This window comes from Anastrepha obliqua, chromosome 3 (assembly GCF_027943255.1).
Source record: "Anastrepha obliqua isolate idAnaObli1 chromosome 3, idAnaObli1_1.0, whole genome shotgun sequence".
In the NCBI taxonomy this organism is placed as follows: Eukaryota; Metazoa; Arthropoda; class Insecta; order Diptera; family Tephritidae; genus Anastrepha; species Anastrepha obliqua.
The window spans coordinates 30,054,305-30,073,880 of record NC_072894.1 but is presented as its reverse complement, the minus strand read 5'-3'; the positions used below and the strand labels follow the sequence as shown (position 1 = coordinate 30,073,880).

Sequence of the window (19,576 nt, the reverse complement as noted above, 5' to 3'; positions counted from 1 at the left end):
TGAGATTTCATTTAAGATTTAAGAGTTTTTCTCACCGATAATTATTACTTTGTTTTATAAACGATGTAAGGCCGAAATTTTGGGCAAAAATCGGTCTTTTTTTTTGAGTAACCGCCATTTTGTCAAAAGAATTTATTTGGCTTATGCCTTGGATTAATTACCAGATTTAACTTGATATATATATATAATTGGCGCGTACATCCTTTTTGGGTGTTTGGTCGAGCTCCTCCTCCTATGAGTGGCGTGCGTCTTCATGTTGTTCCACAAATGGAGGAACCTACAGTTTCAAGCCGACTCCGTACGGCAGATATTTTTATGGGGAGCTTTTTCATGGCAGAAATACACTCGGAGGTTTGCCATTGCCTGCCGAGGGGCGACCGCTATTAGAAAAATGTTTTTCTTCATTTTGGTGTTTCACCGAGATTCGAACCAACGTTCTCTCTGTGAATTCCGAGTGGTAGTCACGCACCAACCCATTCGGCTACAGCGGCCGCATTACATTACTTTAACGAAATCTGTTTGGTTTTTTCAGAGGATCCAGCTCGGAGATATAGTGGTCACCGCAAAATGTCTTTTTTTGAGATGAGCTGCCGGAGCTCAGCTGTAGCTCTTTTCCAAATAAATATTTTTACTAATACTCAGTCTTAAAGCACAGTTAAAATATAAAATAATATAAGTACAAATTTTTAGATCAATAAATTTAAAAGTTTTCTCAGAAAAAAAATCTGGAAAATTCGCTTGTTTTCGGCCTTCTAACTGTTCTTTTTGAGATGCGTTCAAGATATAAAATTTCGTGCAAAAAAATTTATTAGTGAGCCGTGTTTTTTCAAAATCGTGTAAAAAAGGATCGTGAAAAATAGAGGTGTGGATGTATTTAGAATTAGAATTAGACGAACGTTCAAAAAAATTTTAAATTTGAATTATTAAACTTTGTTATAGACCTGCTCAAATGTTCTCAAAGTAGCCAAAAAAAGTTATACAGTTATAAGTAATAATTTATAGTTCTGCATAGAATTTCACTATGGGTTGCGGAATACATAAAAACTTTCAGGTTTATGAAAATCAAGCACTTAAACACATGGGCTAAAAAGCCTCGAGCTAACAAAGAAAATACGTTTTTTTTCCTAAATTAGCTTTATTCGTCAATGTAATTTCCATGAAGAATAACGCAAGCATTCCAGCGCCGGTCTAACATTTCAATATCACTTTTGTAGAACAATTTATCTTTTGTCTCGAAATATGCCTCAGTTTCAGCGATAATCTCTTCATTCGAGCGAAATTTCTTAGCCGTGAGCATTTTTTTTAATCTGCGAACAGCCAGTAGTCACTGGGAGCCAAATCTGGCGCATAGGTTGGATATGGGTGCAATTCGAAGTTCAATTCATGTATATTTGCCATTGTTTTGAATCTTCAACCCTTCTCGTTTTTGATTAACAGTGAGCGAGCGCGACACCCACTTTGAACACAGTTTTCTCATAGTCAAATGCTCATGCAATATAAAGCCAACTCATTCTTTTGATATCTTTACGATGTCAGCTAACTCACGCTTTTCACGCTTTTCACTTTCCGATCATTCAAAATGATTTTGAGGTTTTTTTATGTTTTCTGGCGTTACCGCCTCATTTGGACGTCCACTGCGTTGTGCATCAGTGACTCTACGATCACTTTTGAAGTCAGCAAACCATCGTTTCATTGTTGTTTCTGGCGGGGCGGAGTCCCCATAACACAGAACACTTTTCAAGCCATTGCTTCGCTTGAACGATACTTTTCCCCATCAAGAAGCAGTGCAAAATTAAAGCACGAATACCTTTTGATTCATTGTTTTGAAAATAATAAAAGTAGCGCCACTCTCAGCACAATAACCCACGAACTAATGAATAGAATACCATGAGATTTTAAGAGTTGTCTGTTTAAGGTTAGTACTAACTGAGAAGAGGTGAATGCAATAAAATTAGTGGCATCGATATGTTAGTGTCGTATGTGTTACAAACTTCCCGATAATAATATTAGAACATTTTTAGGTGTAAGCCTCTATATAAAAAAATGGATCTCAAGGTCCCCAATGGCATCTGGTTACATATGCATGTGTTATTAAAACTCAATATGAGTTCTTTATTTATGTTTATTATTTTCAATTTACATTTAAATTAATATAACTTTCAATTTACATAATGCAAAGGTGCAAATTGCTGTCAGAGCAAATTTACCATTCTAAATTCAGTGAAATTCAGATTATTCAAAAATAGCAACAATTAGCATAAATACCGAAACAACAACAAGTACAAGTCGCAGCGGTATACTCTACGAATAATATGCCACCTTTGTAAGCCGTTATTTGTATTACATGTGTGAATGTATTGTATGTGCACACGTGAATGTAATTGAGTGTACGAGTACGTCAGTTCACATTTAGCAGGAAGAAGGTGCAAATATTTGAGTGTAGGTGTCTGATTGCTCCCGCCCGCACCTTTAGTCCTACACTCGTTAACATGTAGGATTATATTTCTTCTGCTAAACTTGGTGTATTTTTGTTGTAAATGACGTGTGTGTTGATTAGTAGAATGTTGGTGAATGAATGGGTGTTGCCACAATATCTACTGTCTTGAGCAGCCTCCACTGTCTACTGCCTAAAGTTACAATTCCTGTTATTATGCTATGCTAATTTTATTATTTATTGTTTCATTAGCATGTTGTGCTGCTGTTGTTTATTTGTTTCAATATTTGCATAAACAGTTTACATAAATGCGTACGTAATTAGGTAACCCAATTTTCAACACCACTTTCGTTTTTGTTTTACTTCCAATTGAGTTCTCTTCACTAAAACGGGCCACAAACGTCTATCCCTTGAAATTTCCACCGATTGATATGATTTATTTATTAATTCAATTGGCAGTCTTAAAAATACAGTATTTCTTACGGACTGTGAAAAACAACTAAATGCAAAATAATTTAATAAAAAATAAATTAAAATTATAATTTACTAGTTTCATTGTAATCAATGAAAGAAAAGGTAACATTTCTTATAATTTACAGAGGAAGATTATTAGATAATATGTACTAAGAATTTAGTTCAACAATGCATTTATAACAATTTGAAGCGGTTCTTTGTTGAACAAAAATCTAGGCCAATATGATTTGAAAGCGAAATAGATTATCTCAGAGTTTTACAAATGGGCGCATTGGAAGCAGAATTAGTTCTAAACACCCCTAATCATAAATTTCGCTGAGGAATATTGAAATTAATATTCTCGAGTAGCGATGAGGAGTTAATTGCCGCACTTATCAAATCAAAAAGCAAAATGGGTGGAGAGAATACTCCTTCTAATATCTGGCGTTTTTAGGATGGAATTGTAATTGGATCAGTGTAATTCAAACAACACAAAGCAAAACGCACAAAAACTTTCCGAATACGCGAGTAAAGTGTTTTTCATTAAATGATGAGGTCATAACAGATGTGCAATCCTATTTTGCAACCCTTCCAGATACTCACTTCACTTATGTGTATGTGTATTGATGTTCAGGGAGACTATATTGTACAATTAAGTGTATTTCAAACCATAAAATTTATCGAACTGCAAAACTTATTGAACAACCTAGTACATGTGTCTTCAAAGTGCAAAGACCTACATCACGATCTCTGTAAGAGCTCTAGAGCTAAGGAAGTTGTGGGGTACATTAATCAATTTCTACGAAGAATTTGTTTCACATTTCTGGTGAACGATTTTTTCCAATAAATGGATAGTTTATATAAATAACGACCAAGGAGTATGCATTTCTTCTGTGTAGGTGTAACAAAAGATGAGATTGAAAGCCACCTCTGCCTAAAATCGTAGAGTACTCACCACCAAGTGCATCCTCCGCCACACCTACACAGACGAGGTCTTAAGTTATTTGGCTAAATATTTCTGCCAAGTTGTTTGCATTCATTAAATCATCATTCACGTTAAAATCACTTTGATATATTTGAAACTAGCTGACCCGGCGAACTTTGTTCCGCCCTAGAGGCAATAAAAAAGCAGATTTTTGATTAATTTTATTAAATTAATTTTTTTATTAATCAAGTATTTCAATGAAGCTTTAATAGATTGCACTCTTCAGTTAAGCACTTGGTGATACACGACATTTTTTGTTTTATTATCAGATGCAAGAACAAACAACGCAGATAGTTTTCCGACCCGTGAACATGCCACATATAATTGACCATGTGAGAAACATTGATTTACTAGATTCAGACCACAAACTTTCATAGATTGGCCTTGTGATTTGTTAATGGTCATGGCGATTGCAAGACGCTTATGTTTCGAAGGATGATTACTACGGAGCGAACTTTAGGCATATCCAAGGAGTTTAAAAATTCAATTGGATAGTTGGTGGCTTCACCTTCATTTGTTACACAGTCAATGGATTTGAATGAATGCATTGTTCCAATGATATCATTTTGAATTACATATGTAGCTTAAGTCATTTACATCTTTTTTCTTAGCCGCTAAAATTGCTCGCTCAGTCAACCATTCATTATTTTTGTAGTTATTAATGATGATTGGGAATACTTTATTGATAAGTTCGTCTTTCAATGAGACAAAGTTACAGAAATTCTGAGGAAATGAAATCAATCTGCTCGATTCGTCGACAGGTACTCGACCATTACCGATAGTCAGTAATTGCTCAGAGAAATCTTCAGTAGATGTATTATTAAGTAATGCAACTCTCATGTTTGTTGTCAGCTGAAGTTTCTTCACATAGCGCCATAGATTCGATGATTTGAGGCAAGCGTTTATTTCGTCAGCAGCCGTTGATCTTGGAATTACTGGCAGTGTTTGGCGGAAATCGCGCCTCCAAAAAAATCAATAATGGCAATTTCACTCTTCCACTAAGGCAGCACAACGTGGGCAAACTTCAATGCGCCGAAATACTCGCAGACAACGTTCATTGGCCCAATGCAAACGCTAGGATGCAAGCAGTAATCAGTGTTGCAATCATATCGAAACGCTGCTCGATTCAAATCAGCACTTGATAATTCTCTTCTTGTGCGTCGAAAATTATCTACTTGTTGATCTCTGTTATTCACTCGACGATTTCGCATTGCCTACCGAGCCGTTTCACGGGCTGTCTCGCTTTGCTCTTGTGATTGAGAAGCACGAAGTCGAGCCATACTAACGCGGCGCTCTTCACGGGCAATTCCTTGTGCTTCTTCAATCGTTTCATTCATTCGCAATGTTTCGTATCTTTCTTGCATTACGGCTTTGTCGGGAAAGATTCGATCGTCTTCGTCGCGGCATTGATAATGATGATTCAAAGCGAATACAAAAAAATTTATACGATCAAATTTTCTACTTAACCATAGGCAAAATTACGCTTAGCTGTCATTTACGTTTTGTTATTTCATATCAGATGCGTTTTTGTTATACCACATTTTATAGTGACTTCACGGAAACGCGTTCGAATGGGATAAAAAGTATCCTATATCCGTCTCCTGGTTCTAAGCTACCTCTCCACCAATTTTCAGCCAAATTGGTTCAGCTGTTCTCGAGTTATAAATAGTGTAACTAACATGACTTTCTTTTATATACATATATACATAGATAAATTGCGCTAAAGTCAAAGTACAATTTCAATTTATTTTATATTTTTCCGCTTCACTCTTGCATAATTAATTGATATATGAAAAAATTGAAAGCTTCACTTACCAAAGAGTAGATAAATTAAATCCGACACTGCCAGACTGAATAGATAATAGTTTGTGGCTGTGTGCATGGTGCGATGGCGTATAATAACAACGCACACCAAAATATTCCCTAGCATTCCGGTAATAAAAATGACACCGAAAATTATTGTGAGCTGAAAATGAAATAAGAGAAAGTGAGACTGAGTACTTACAAGAGTATACATGCATATGTATGTATAAAAAATTGAAAAAATTGTGTAGCCCTGTTATGTCTATATTACGAAAGGACTCAATAAAAAGCGATATTTAAAATGAAGTGAGCTCCATTGCTGTAGTAAATCCTAGCAATCGTCCATTAATTTGGACGATTCGGTTTAAGTCGTTAAAAAAAAAAATCCAATATCGAATTCACAACTTTTTTTAAGTTTCATTACGAGCTTTTGATTGTACAAATGCGTGATTTAATACGTAAGTGATGTGGCGGAGGATGCCCTTGGTGGTGAGTACTCTACGATTTTAGGTAGAGGTGGCTTTCAATCTCATCTTTTGAATAAGAATATGTAAAGAAATTCGTTTCTTTTTAATAAGTACAGATATAAAATTTACTTTTATTCAATAATGGATTTGAAACATAATAGTGTGATTGCATTATAATATATGTGGCTGGAAAACCACAGCCAGCGATTGTTCGTGAGCTCGAGCAAGCGACTTAAGCGAAATCCCCGACGAAGTACCAATGAAAAAACGAAAGAACTGCAAATAATTGACCGTAGCATCCGCCGCATACTGAAAAATGATCTCAAAGTCAAGCTTTACAAGATCCAAAAGACGCATGATCTCACACCAAAGCAGCAACAAGTCAGACTTGAGAGAGCGAAGGAGTTGCTTCGCTTGGCCGAAAGCGGTCAATTTTCGAACATTGTGTTTTCTGAGCAGAAAATTTTTCAAACTGAGCAATTCGTGAACTCTCAAAACGATAAGGTTTATTTGACCGACTATTCATTAGAGAATTTGAGTCATCGATTGGTCACCAGGAGGCAGCACTCGTCACAAGTAATGGTTTGGAGCGCTGTAATCACAGATGGGCGCTCTCCAATAGTTTTCATGGAGCAATGGCTCTCAAATTCACCAGACGTGAATCCGATGGATTATTCTCTTTGGACCATTTTGGAGAGCAAGGTCCGAAGGAAAAGATACACCAGTCTCGAGGCGCTGACTGGTGTTACTTGACCGAGCTTCTTCTGCAATTTGTGTTACACGCCTTGAAATTGTTCCGTAAATAGAGGAACCTACAGGGCTTTATGCCGCCCGGCAGATAGCTTTTTATAAGGAGCTTTTCACGATAGAAATACACTTGGCAATAATAACGACTGTAAATTGCTTTGTTCCATCACCGTGCTTGACAATTGATTTTTTAACAAATAATAGTTTTCTTCTTGAAGGAGTAAAGGTATCCTCAAATAGGAGCGGTATAAAAGTGTACTATATGCGACCAATAAAAACATTGCCGTATATGGGAGCGTTCAAATTGATGCGATACTACCGAGTCGATACGCTGCGGTCACAAACTATATTTCAGCAAGATCAAGTGACCTCACGGTATGAGTGACTTTTTCAGTAAAAGTTGCATCTATTATCTGAGAAACACTTGCAAGATGCATCGAAAACATACTATCTGGTTCACAAGACATATCTGAACAAAGTCTACAAAATACGAATACGCGACAAAAAAGATGGACAGACCAGAGTCAAAACAAATGACAGTGGTCCCCATATTTATACTGACGGCTCAAAGGTGGACAATGACAATGGAGGAGGGTACCCAGAACAATTATCCTTTAATTGCTCATTTAGACTCCCTGATATTCTTGCAGCGAATAACGCACTGGCCTCAATTCAAGATACGTTAAAGAATGCAGGAGGTCGCTCTCGCTTATCCAACAATACAACACCACACTTTTTTGGGCCCCACCCACTTTGTAGCGAAGAGAAATGAAAGAGCGGATGAGTGTGCAAGGGAAAGCTCGACCTTCTGCGAGTGGTAGAGAACAAAATCATTCCTCTAAACGAACTGTATACTACGATTGACTTGAACGTAATCGCGGAAACCAATAGAAGGTGGTATCTGACTATACTAACTGCAGGGTCTCCAAAACGCTCTGGTCAAAACTGAATCTTGAAAGTATAAAATGTCTGCTGGGATTCAATAGATCAACTAGCAACGTCCTCACAGGTGTTGTAACGGATCACTGCGCAATTGGAGCTAGTAGAATAGGTGCACAACGACTTCTGCAGAAGTTGTGTAGATGAAGAAGAAATTGAGTTGGTACAACACCACCCCTGTGAATGTCCTGCACGTCAGAGAAGCCCTGCCGAATACCTTGCCGATTATTTCTTTGAAGACCTGGGAAATTTGCAAAATGACCCACTGGGGCGACTAGTTCTTCTTCCTGATTGGTGCGATAACCGCTTTCGCCATTTTCTTCTTAAAAAGATCTAAATGGCTTAAGCAACTAAGTTAGGGGATGAAAATCAAATGCAGATATCACAATGAGCCTTAGTGCCATCGAGTATCAAGCAGCCTGGCTAACCTTACCTAGCCTGCATCTGCTTATAAAAGATATTAGCAATTCGTCATCAAAGCTATCAAAATGAAATAAATATTGCTTTAGAGGATAATTTTAAATAATTTAAAGATTTTTCACTACTTTAAAAAAATGAGTACCTACTGTCAACAGTTGTACCAATAAAGCGTACGACATACGATAGTTTATACAAAGGGATGCAAATTAATAACTCTAATCACCCTCTTATTTAACACTTGTGGACTAGACAGCTGCAATAGGCAAAGAGTCATGCAATAGAGTGGGTAAAGGTCAAAATAAAGATTACCATCACTCGAAATTATTATTTTTTGTGTAGTTATAACAGTTATACAAAAAAGTAATCAAAAGTAGTAGTAGTGAATTTTGCGCCTCCTTACATCTAATAATTTTGTTTGGCAACACTGCAACATTTTTTTGGTGATACCGTTTTATACCATTACCACATCAGATACGTTTATATCCTACATCTGAGTGCACCTTAAATACAAATTTTATTTATAATTTATAATTTGTTACAGAGCCGGACTACCAAGGCTTTTAACTTACCCTATAATCTGAAAGTACCGAGAATGTTTAAACAAAACAAAACAGAGTAAAATTTCAGGAAAATTTATTTTATCTCCTTCAAAATATGACCCGTCTGAAGCAACACTCATGTGACATGTGTTTAACCCAGTCCTCTATGCACCCCTGGTAGGCCGACGAAGGGATGACCTTCAACTCCTTCGTCGCATTCTCTTTGATCTCTTCTATCGACTTAAATCTCCTTCCACGAAGTGGTAATCTCAACTTGGGAAACAAAAAAGAAGTCGCAAGGGGCCATATCAGGTGAATTCGGTGCTTGCACGATGGTATTTACTTGGTGTTTGGTCAAATAATCCAGCACAATTTGGGCTCGGTGCGATGGCGCGAAATCATCATGCAAAATCCAAGAATTGTTTGCCGGCCAGGCAGACACTAATGGTCCGTTGGCGCTAAAAAGTGATTAGTGACAGATGGGTGTCTTACAGTCGTACCAACATAAGGAAAAAATATGGACCGGTTCCCACGTGTGCGGTTCATTTAAATTAAACATTCCCGGTACTTTCTGATCATAGGGTACATATAAAATGCTATACAGCGTGTGCGCTTGAAAATGTAAAGGGTGATTTTTTAGCTATTATCCTTTTAAACAGTTGGTTGAAACAGCTGACGCACGTTTCGTGTTCTGTTTCACTGTCAAACATCTTCATTTTGGTCTATAATGTAACCATGAATTTGAATTTTGTTATAAAAATGCGTGTTCTGTTAAGAAAGTTTATCGCGCGTTTCTTCCATTTTATGGTCAGTTTAATCGACCCATTGAAGCTTACGTAGAGTGGGAACTGAAGAAAATATTGCAGCTATATCGGCCAGTGTTAATGATGACCATCAATTATCGATTCGTCGCGGTTCGCAGCAATTGGCCCAACAGTTGTTACTGTTACTCAACAACGTGGAAAAGTTTGCGGAAGGATTTAGGTGTGAAGCCTTTCAAAATACAGCTGGTGCAAGAATTGAAACCGAACGACCTACCGCAACGCAGAATTTTTGGTGAATGGGCTCTTGGAAAGTTGGCCGCAAATCCACTTTTTTATCGAAAAATTGTGTTCAGCGACGAAGCTCATTTTTGGATCAATGGGTACGTAAATAAGCAGAATTGTCGATTTTGGAGTGAAGATCAGCCAGAAGAATTGCAAGAGCTACCAATGTATCTAATGGGTTGGAGGTATCAATGGACCGTACTTCTTCAAAGATGCTGCGAATCGTAACGTAACTGTGAATGGTGAGCGCTACCGTGAAATGCTATCCAACTTCTTTTTGCCCAAAATGCAAGAGCTTGACTTGCCTGACATGTGGTTTCAGCAAGACGGTGCCACATGCCACACAGCACGCGAGTTACGTCACTCAACCATTCTACTCCAAAAGAAAATACAATTGAAGTGGACTGGTCATCGTAACTCGATACCCAACCAAATAAGTGCCATTGCACTAACGCATTTCGCAAGCGACACAATTAGCTTGTAATGAAATGAGTGCAACGACACTTATGCAAATAATTTAGGAAACTTAGAATAAGCAATATTCATATTTCGTTGATTCACCAAATATTGTATTGTAAGTGAATCAACTATTAGCAATAGGAAATATTATAAATACTAGCTGTAAGCATATAAAAATTTGTAATTGAAAAATACCATTTAATCAATAAAGACGCGTTTCGACGCCGGTTGATTTTTTTTAAGCCACGACTTTCGCATTGGCTTATTTGGCGCAGTCGAAAGGGAATCAATTCCGAAGAATTGATTATAGAACGGAACGAGTCCTGAAGGACCGTTACAACAATTCAACACGGTACACTTAAAATACCGTCGCGGAAATCAAACTTAAGTTGTACACCGCCGTGAATAAATTCCGAAGAATTTATCACTAACCCAGTCGAATCCTTAAGGATTATAAAAAAAAAAAAAAAAATTGAAATCTAACTTAAGATATACACCGCCGTGAAATCAATTCCGAAGAATTGATTGAAAAAGCTAGTGAAGAATTAGTGATTAAAATAACTATCGGCATCCTTAAGGACCGAAAAAGAAAAAATTAAAATTCCTGACTAAAGTCAAGAATTAGTGATTAAAATAACTATCGGCATCCTTAAGGACCGAAAAAAAAAAAAAAAAAGAAAAATTAAATTCCTGACTAAAGTCAAGAATTAGGACCGAAAAATAATAGTGAACAGTCACAGTGATCAAAAGAAACTAAAAAGACGATTAAATTGGTCCTTCATATTTAAACAAAAAGGAAAAGTTTATAAAAATGAACGACCAACCACAACCAGCAATAGCAGTAACCGAACTCATCAAGGAGGCGTCCCGCATTAAAGAGTTCAGAGGCGACAGATCTTATGACTTATCGGCGTTTATACGGGAAGTTGAAATCATCCTTCCGCTATTTAGCCAAAATCTACCGCTGCAAGAGTTCATATTCCAGCGTCACATCAGGACGAAGATCCAGGGACAGGCACTAAACACAATCAGGACATTGGGACAATCACCTACTTGGGACGAAATAAAAAGGGAGCTGATCAGGAATTTCGGCGTGAAAGAAACCTATCACAATCTGTACCACCAGGCGATCACAACAAAAAATTATAATGTAAGTGATTATTTTTCTAATTTAAGAAATATTTTAGACAAACTGAACACAAAATACGAACAGGACGAAAGCAAGCCAGTAGAGTTTGCACCTGAGGTTAACGAATCAATAATTTTAAAGACATTTCTTAATGGGATAGACCCAAATTTAGCTAGTATAGTTTATAGTAGGAATAAAAAGACACTTAGGGAATCTTACTATATACTCGAAGAAACTGGCATGCTCAAGAAATATGACTATAGGAACAATAGGTCAAATAGATTTACACAAAACAACCAACAGTACGAGTCGACACAAAACTATCCTCGACAAGGATCCGGACAAAATACAAGGAGTCACGGACCAACTACTAGTTCCGACACATCAGGACAGTTTAAGCAGAATAAACCTGCTTCTGGACAATTTCATAGAAATTCGCAACAAAGTAGGCGATTTCCAAATAACACAACAAATAGGGGTTCAGAACAGTACAAGTCGAATCAGACCGAACCCATGGAAGTGGATAACATAGAAACCACTAACGAAGAAAGTGAACAATTTTCGGTTTCCTGCCCATACTACAACCTACCGGTAGTTAAATTGACAATAGGAAAAAACGAAATGACGTGCCTTATTGATACAGGCTCTAACACTTCTCTTCTCGGAGAAGACAAACTCCAAAACTATAAACGACAAAGACTCACGAAGCCTCTCAATTTTAAGACATTGGACGGAAATGTAAGAGTGGATACAGAGATTATCACACCACTCCCAACTGAATTCAACGAAAAAAATTTAATGAGTTGGAAGTTGACAAACTTGAAGAACAAAAAATTCGACGGAATACTTGGACAAAACATTTTAAAGCCAATGGAGGCAATAATTAACCTAAAAGATGGATATATAGAAATCCACAATACAAGGACGAAGTTCATCGATTCATGCCCACACAGTTACGAGGACATACACACACTCGAAACCACACAAATAGACAGTAAAATTATACAAAAGCTTTCACGTGAAGATATGAACGAAGAGGTAAAAAGTCTATTACAAACAATAGTAGACGAAAATGGCGACCTATTTTTTCAGGAAGGACAAAAACTCTCTCACACACATGAAATAAGACACGAAATCGTCACCACTATTGACAGACCAGTATATTCTAAAATATATCGATACCCTCAAATTCATGAAGAGGAAATAAATAAGCAAATGAAGGAAATGCTAGAGCACGGCATCATTAAAGAAAGCTGTTCTCCTTATAACTCACCATTGTGGATCGTCCCCAAAAAAGTGGACAAATCAGGTAAAAAGAAATGGCGCATCGTTATAGACTATAGAGCCCTTAACGAAATCACTGTAAGCGATAAATTTCCTATACCCAACATAGAAAACATATTAGAAAAATTGGGAAGAGCCCAATATTTCACAACTTTAGATCTGGCCAAAGGTTTCCACCAGATCCTTATAAAAGAGGAAGACAGGGCGAAAACCGCATTCTCTACTCCACTAGGACACTACGAATTTATTCGTATGCCCTTTGGACTAAAAAATGCTCCTGCCACCTTCCAAAGACTTATGAATTCAGTCTTGAGAGACTATATCAATAAAATTTGCGTTGTCTACTTAGACGACATTCTTATATTTAGCACTACAGCCCAAGAACACATGGACAGTATCAAGAAAATCTTCGATAGACTACGAAAACATAACCTACGAGTTCAAATTGATAAGAGTAATTTTTTCGCTACAACCACAGAATATTTAGGGCACATCCTGACTACAGAAGGTGCAAAACCAAACCCCACCAAAGTGGAGGCAATCCAAAAGCTCAAGCTGCCGCAAACAGCAAAACAGATTAAATCATTTCTGGGAGCAACTGGATACTACCGTAAATTCATAAAGAATTACGCTAAAATAGCTCAAGCTATGACTAAATACCTAAAAAAGGATGCAAAAGTCAACGTCCACGATACACAGTACATGGACGCCTTTTATAAATTGAAGAGATTACTTATATCCCCACCGATACTTAAGTACCCGGATTTCGGAAAAAAATTTGAAATTGCTACAGACGCAAGTGATTACGCTATAGGTGCCGCATTAACGCAAGCAGGTCATCCCATATGCTACGCAAGTAGAACTTTAAATGAGCACGAAAAAAAATACTCTACCACAGAAAAGGAACTTCTCGCCATAGTATGGGCAGTCAATTATTTTAGGCCCTATGTTTACGGCAGGAAATTTGACTTATTAACAGACCATCAACCACTAAAGTGGTTACAAACAAAATACAGAGGAAAGGACATAAATCCAAGACTACAAAGATGGATACTGAAATTAGATGAATATGACATCAACATCGGTTACATTAAAGGTAAAGAAAATACCCTAGCCGATTTCCTAAGTAGAATTAATAGCGAAACAGGTGACATCTACCTAACGAATGAGGACACACAAATCGAGGATAACTTAGACAATATGAGTACCTCTGCAACCATACACTCTCAAGAAGAGGACCTTAATGATCATTTTCCAATTCTAGATACAGTAGTCAATCGTTTCCACACACAAATAATATTAGTTGAGCACAAATATAGAGAGATTGAAATTATTGGAAATAAAAGAAAGATATATATTTGCCTAGACGATATAAATAGCGGTTTTATTTCTGATATATTCAGACGATTTCTCAAATCAGGAAAAGTTGGAATTTTCTCTGAGCTTTCTGACAGTGATTACAATACTGTACAGCAAAAACTAATAGAATTATTTAATGGAAATATAAAATTTTTCAAATGCTCTTACCATGCTAAAGACATGCAGAATGAAGACGAGACATTTAGGTATATAAAAAATTATCACTTCACCGAAAGTGGCCATTCAGGCATAAATGAAAATTACGAAGGACTGAAAAAACTCATATATCACAAAAATTTAAAGCAATTAATTCAAAAATTTATAAATAACTGTGATATATGTTGTCAAACAAAATATGATAGAAAACCTATCAAACCGAAATTTCATCTGACCGAAACACCAAAGGATACTAACGAAATAGTACACCTTGATACGTACACAATTAAGAAGCACAACTTTATGACTTTTATCGACAAATTTTCTAAATTCGCAGTAGCTATCCTCTTAGAAGACAGAAATAGCATTACACTTGTTGAAAACCTACGGATGTATTTTGCAATGAGAGGAAAACCTAAACTCTTTATAACTGATAATGAATTCAATTGCGTGAATGTAAAAGACTTTTTAAGAGAAGAAGGAGTTGAAGTCCATTTTACTAAACCAAATAGTCATACAGGGAACTCAGATATTGAACGACTTCATAACACGATAGGAGAAAAATTTAGAATTATGGAACTCCAATCACCAACTCTATCAACAAGAGAGAAAATGTACAAATGTATTCAAACCTACAATAATAATATCCATTCCACACTGAAAGAAAGACCTTCAGATATAGCATCTGGTAAAATTGACAAAGGGATAATCCATGACCGAATAAAAGAAGCTAAAGAAAAAGTTATTAACAAGATTAATAACAAAAGAGAGGTTTTTAACGATGAAAGAAGTACAGGACACGTAAAAAATTATAGAGCACTTAGACATAAACACGAACCTAGATATCGAAAGCTACCACTTCAAAACACTCATGCAAGTAACATTAAAAGACCCGGAAAATTTGCAGGTACTCTTGACATCAATGATGTTAATAACACTGATAATAGGATCGACCGCAACGATAATAACTGAAGACATCAAAAGTGAAGACGGGTTTGCTGAAATAAAACTCGACAACATACAGGTGATCACAGATTTTGACATCATCCTCCACATAATCAAACCAAAGGAAATAGAAAATATTATTGACGCACTTGAGAATTTAGCAAAAGACTCGAAACTGATCGAAAAGGGACAAATTCTAACACAGGAATTTGCAATATTACGAAGCAAACTTTACACATTACTACCTCACAGACAGAAAAGAGGACTAATTAACATATTAGGTACAACAATGAAATGGCTATATGGAAGTATGGACGACGACGATAGACAAAATATAGAAGAACATTTTAAAGTTATTGACACGAATAACCATATTGCCATAGACACCTTAAATAAGAATATAAAGATAAATGATAACTTTAACAAAACATTCCAAAATATTCAAAAAGCTATAGAATCAGATAGAAGACAAATCTCTTTAAAATTAAACTCAGTACAACATCAAAATCAAGACATACATAAAGAGCTTCTACATCTTGACATTCTTTTGAGAATTAGATCACTTAGCAATAGTATAGAGCACATCCAAAATAACTTAGCATCAGCTAGACTAAACTTAATGTCCAGCAACATTCTTACCCCTGAGGAAATAAATACATACAATATAGATATATTTAAACTAGAAAACATAGAATTAGGAGCAGCAACCGCCGCAGATAATATTATATTTTCATTAAAAATCCCAACAAATACAACTATAGCAAAACATATATTCATAACTCCATGTGCAAACAAGAACTCGGAAGAATTACAATTCAAAAGCGAACATCTTTTGGAAATAAATAAAACAAGATTCACTTTTTCAAGAAATTTATACCAAAAAAACCTAAAAGCCTCAAAATCATGTGTAATAAAGAAAAATTGTAAGAAAATCAAAAATTATAAAGAAGAAATTATGGAAATCGAAAAAGGCTTAATAATTGTAAAAAATTCTAAAGGAATTGAAATAAAAAGTACATGTAACGAAAGAACTTTAAATTCCATAGGAACTCAACTTATTTTATTCAATGATTGTGAACTTTATGTAAAAAAGGAAACTTATAAAAATTTAAATAAATCATTTACACAAAAATATGTAATACGTCACCTTGAATCAAATATAAATAACACACAACTCGAACCTACATTTGACGAATTAATTATTAACCAAATTGAAAACGCTCAAAAAATCGAAGAACTAACCTTCCACAAAAAATCATATCAAATTAATATTTGGCTAACAATTTCATTCATCGCAGTAAGCACATTAGCTTTATCTGTAATTTTTATTCATTTCACAAATAAGCACAAAGCCATTGAACTTAACGTAAATGCAAAAACCCAGGAGTGTTTTCAATCAAAGGAAAGGGGAGTTACGTCACTCAACCATTCTACTCCAAAAGAAAATACAATTGAAGTGGACTGGTCATCGTAACTCGATACCCAACCAAATAAGTGCCATTGCACTAACGCATTTCGCAAGCGACACAATTAGCTTGTAATGAAATGAGTGCAACGACACTTATGCAAATAATTTAGGAAACTTAGAATAAGCAATATTCATATTTCGTTGATTCACCAAATATTGTATTGTAAGTGAATCAACTATTAGCAATAGGAAATATTATAAATACTAGCTGTAAGCATATAAAAATTTGTAATTGAAAAATACCATTTAATCAATAAAGACGCGTTTCGACGCCGGTTGATTTTTTTTAAGCCACGACTTTCGCATTGGCTTATTTCGCGTAACAATGGACTTGTTGAGAGGCGAGTTCGGTGAACATTTTATTTCACGTTCGGGACCGATTTGAAGCGCAGTCGCGGTCAACATTTGCAAGAAATAATCTTCAAAAATTAAATTATATGGACTGTACTATCGATTTAAATTAAAATTTCATGCATTTTTCTGAATTTTACGTGTGTTTTTTGAAAAACTTTCCTATAACTCTTAAAAAAACCCCCTTTAGTCTAGCGCATAGCACAGACAATACACACTACTTCTCCCTAATCGCCACCATTAGCACTTAAAGAATAATCCTACTAATGTCATGGACTCCACCCTATCAATTTTAGGAGAATAACATTCCCACTGTGCAAAGTCATAATAAAGAGTGAAAACTAGTCGTTTGGTTGGGGAGGCAAGCGCGGTGGCGCCTAAATGTTTCCTCAACCGCAATCAGCATGCCACTACACTTGCAACATTTTGCTGTTATGGCAATAATATCCATTCCAAGTATTGTCTGAGTGGCTAAATTTAAATAATTGCCTACTTGTAAAACCATAATGGATCCCCTAGGTATGTCCTATTAGCTGGAATAAGTAGAGATTCTTTTTTGAGAATGTCGGCTCGTATCTTAAGCAGCTGGGAATAATTATTGTGTGTGTTGTGTTAGACCACAGTTTGCAGGAAGTAAAGGAAATATGTATGTATGTATATTATGTCCAGTATTACAATGCGAGTGTTTGTTTTTGTTCGTTTGTTAAAACTGCTTTATATTTAATAATATCTTGAATACACACTTATAAATATACAGGAGCCCACACTCGTATGGATTTTTATGTATTTCTTTGATATTCGTGCATTTCACAGCCATGGTTGGAAATGAAAGCGAAAGCGTAGTTTTCTCATTGCCAGCAAATTCTAATTGCTTGCAGCTGTATTCATATCAGTCTGATGGTGTCATTTGTCTACGAAAACGTAGCTGGAAAAGCGCTTACTGTGAATAGTTTACTATACCAAGGTATGGGCATTTCCACCAGAAGGGACACCGCAGCCAAAATATTAAAAGCTATTTCAATTACATTATTTTCCTATATTTTTAATGTTCGTACTCTTGCCAATGCGTTCGCTATTTTGTTCCCAGTTATAATCCTCTGTCCTGGGACTCAAATTAGCCGATTGCGATTGTGCGTACAGTTTCTCGATACACTAAAGCACACGTGAGGACTTAATTTCACAGGATGACAAAGCCTTTTATGTCATCTGCCTGTCACTCAGAAGGGCAATTTGCTCATTCCAGAGATTCATGCCTAAGTTCATTTCTGCACATAGACTACCCATTAGCATAGAACGCCTTGTTCTGGGGCCTTATATTCCAACACCTATGCCTTCTTGTGTCTTCGAGACGTCTATGTACCAGTGTAGGGCACACTTTTGGAGTTCCAGTTTACCTTGTCGTCGAATTCAATTACAATTTTTTTAAATTCCATGTTCGTCGATGACATCACTTTTCCTTTACCGAAGCATTCCCTAGTAATATTCAACAGGGTACGCCGGACTGATTGCTGAATAACTATATGAATTGGCGTCCGTCCCCTCGAGTATCATCTCAATCACCTTGATATCAAAGAGGACACAGAGAACTCTATCCTCACAGTCAAGGACACTCACGATATCCGTAGATAGCTGATACAGCGCAGTGCCCATAGAACTCTCTGCCTTATACGTATACTGGTTTTGATAAAGAGGATTATTATCGATAATCCTCTCCATTGCTTCCAGTACCGAGGAGGTGAGACTAATTGGTCTAAAAGACTTGGCAGGTGAACAGTGATTTTTGGTACAAAAACCACTTATGCTTTTTTACACACAGTTGGCTCGCATACCAGTGCAAAACTATCTCGCATTATTCCAACGAGATGTGATGTAAATAACTCGCCGCCTTGCTGTAGTACTACCGGGCGATTCCATCAGCCCCCGGGGTCTTATAACCCATACAAGAGCTAACGGCCCATCTTATGTATGGCTGCATAAGCAACTGTTTAAATACCGCACAGGACTCTGGGATCTGAGTTACGGTTCTCGAGAAATATGTAGCCAGTAAGGCGAATGCCCTATCCACCTCATTGCTTTTTTTTCTGCCAGGAAAGTTACAGAAGTATGAGATGGTGCATTATCTTGCAATAAGCGCTAGCTTTCTCCGTCACAGTATTAAGGGCGAATTCTTCGAATGCGATGCAACAAACGCTTCAAAGCACCAAGATAGATCCCTTGGAATCTTAAAAACAAATGATACACAACATTTTTGATAAAATTACCAATGATTTTGATGAAGTTTTCGGTGATTACTGATTTTAGGCGGCCCGTATCTTCATTGTCATTTATGATTCCCAACCATCTCTGAAACGTGTAAGCCACTCATAAACTCTGGCACGAGATAGACAATCATCGTCATAAACTTTTTTCATCAATTCAAATGTTTCGGTAAACATTTTCCCGATTTTAAAACAAAATTTGATATTAGCTCTTTGTTCGAAACTCATTTTTGTACCGATAACACAAACATAGTGACACTTTAGAAGCAATAACTTCGCTTCCACTGAACCGAATGTCACCAAGCTTTCACTGGAAGTCAGCTAGGAATGAAAC

At 36.4% G+C, this 19,576-nt stretch overlaps 1 protein-coding gene across 1 annotated transcript in view; it reads right to left on the bottom strand.

The window, feature by feature from the left end:
* Positions 1 to 19,576, bottom strand: part of LOC129241904 (neuropeptides capa receptor) — a 134,570-nt gene that overhangs the window by 72,984 nt on the left and 42,010 nt on the right. Inside the window, exon 2 of the mRNA XM_054878455.1 lies at positions 5,688 to 5,838. Within this exon, the coding sequence (XP_054734430.1) occupies positions 5,688 to 5,838 (151 nt within the window). The remainder of the gene's footprint in view (positions 1 to 5,687; positions 5,839 to 19,576) is intronic.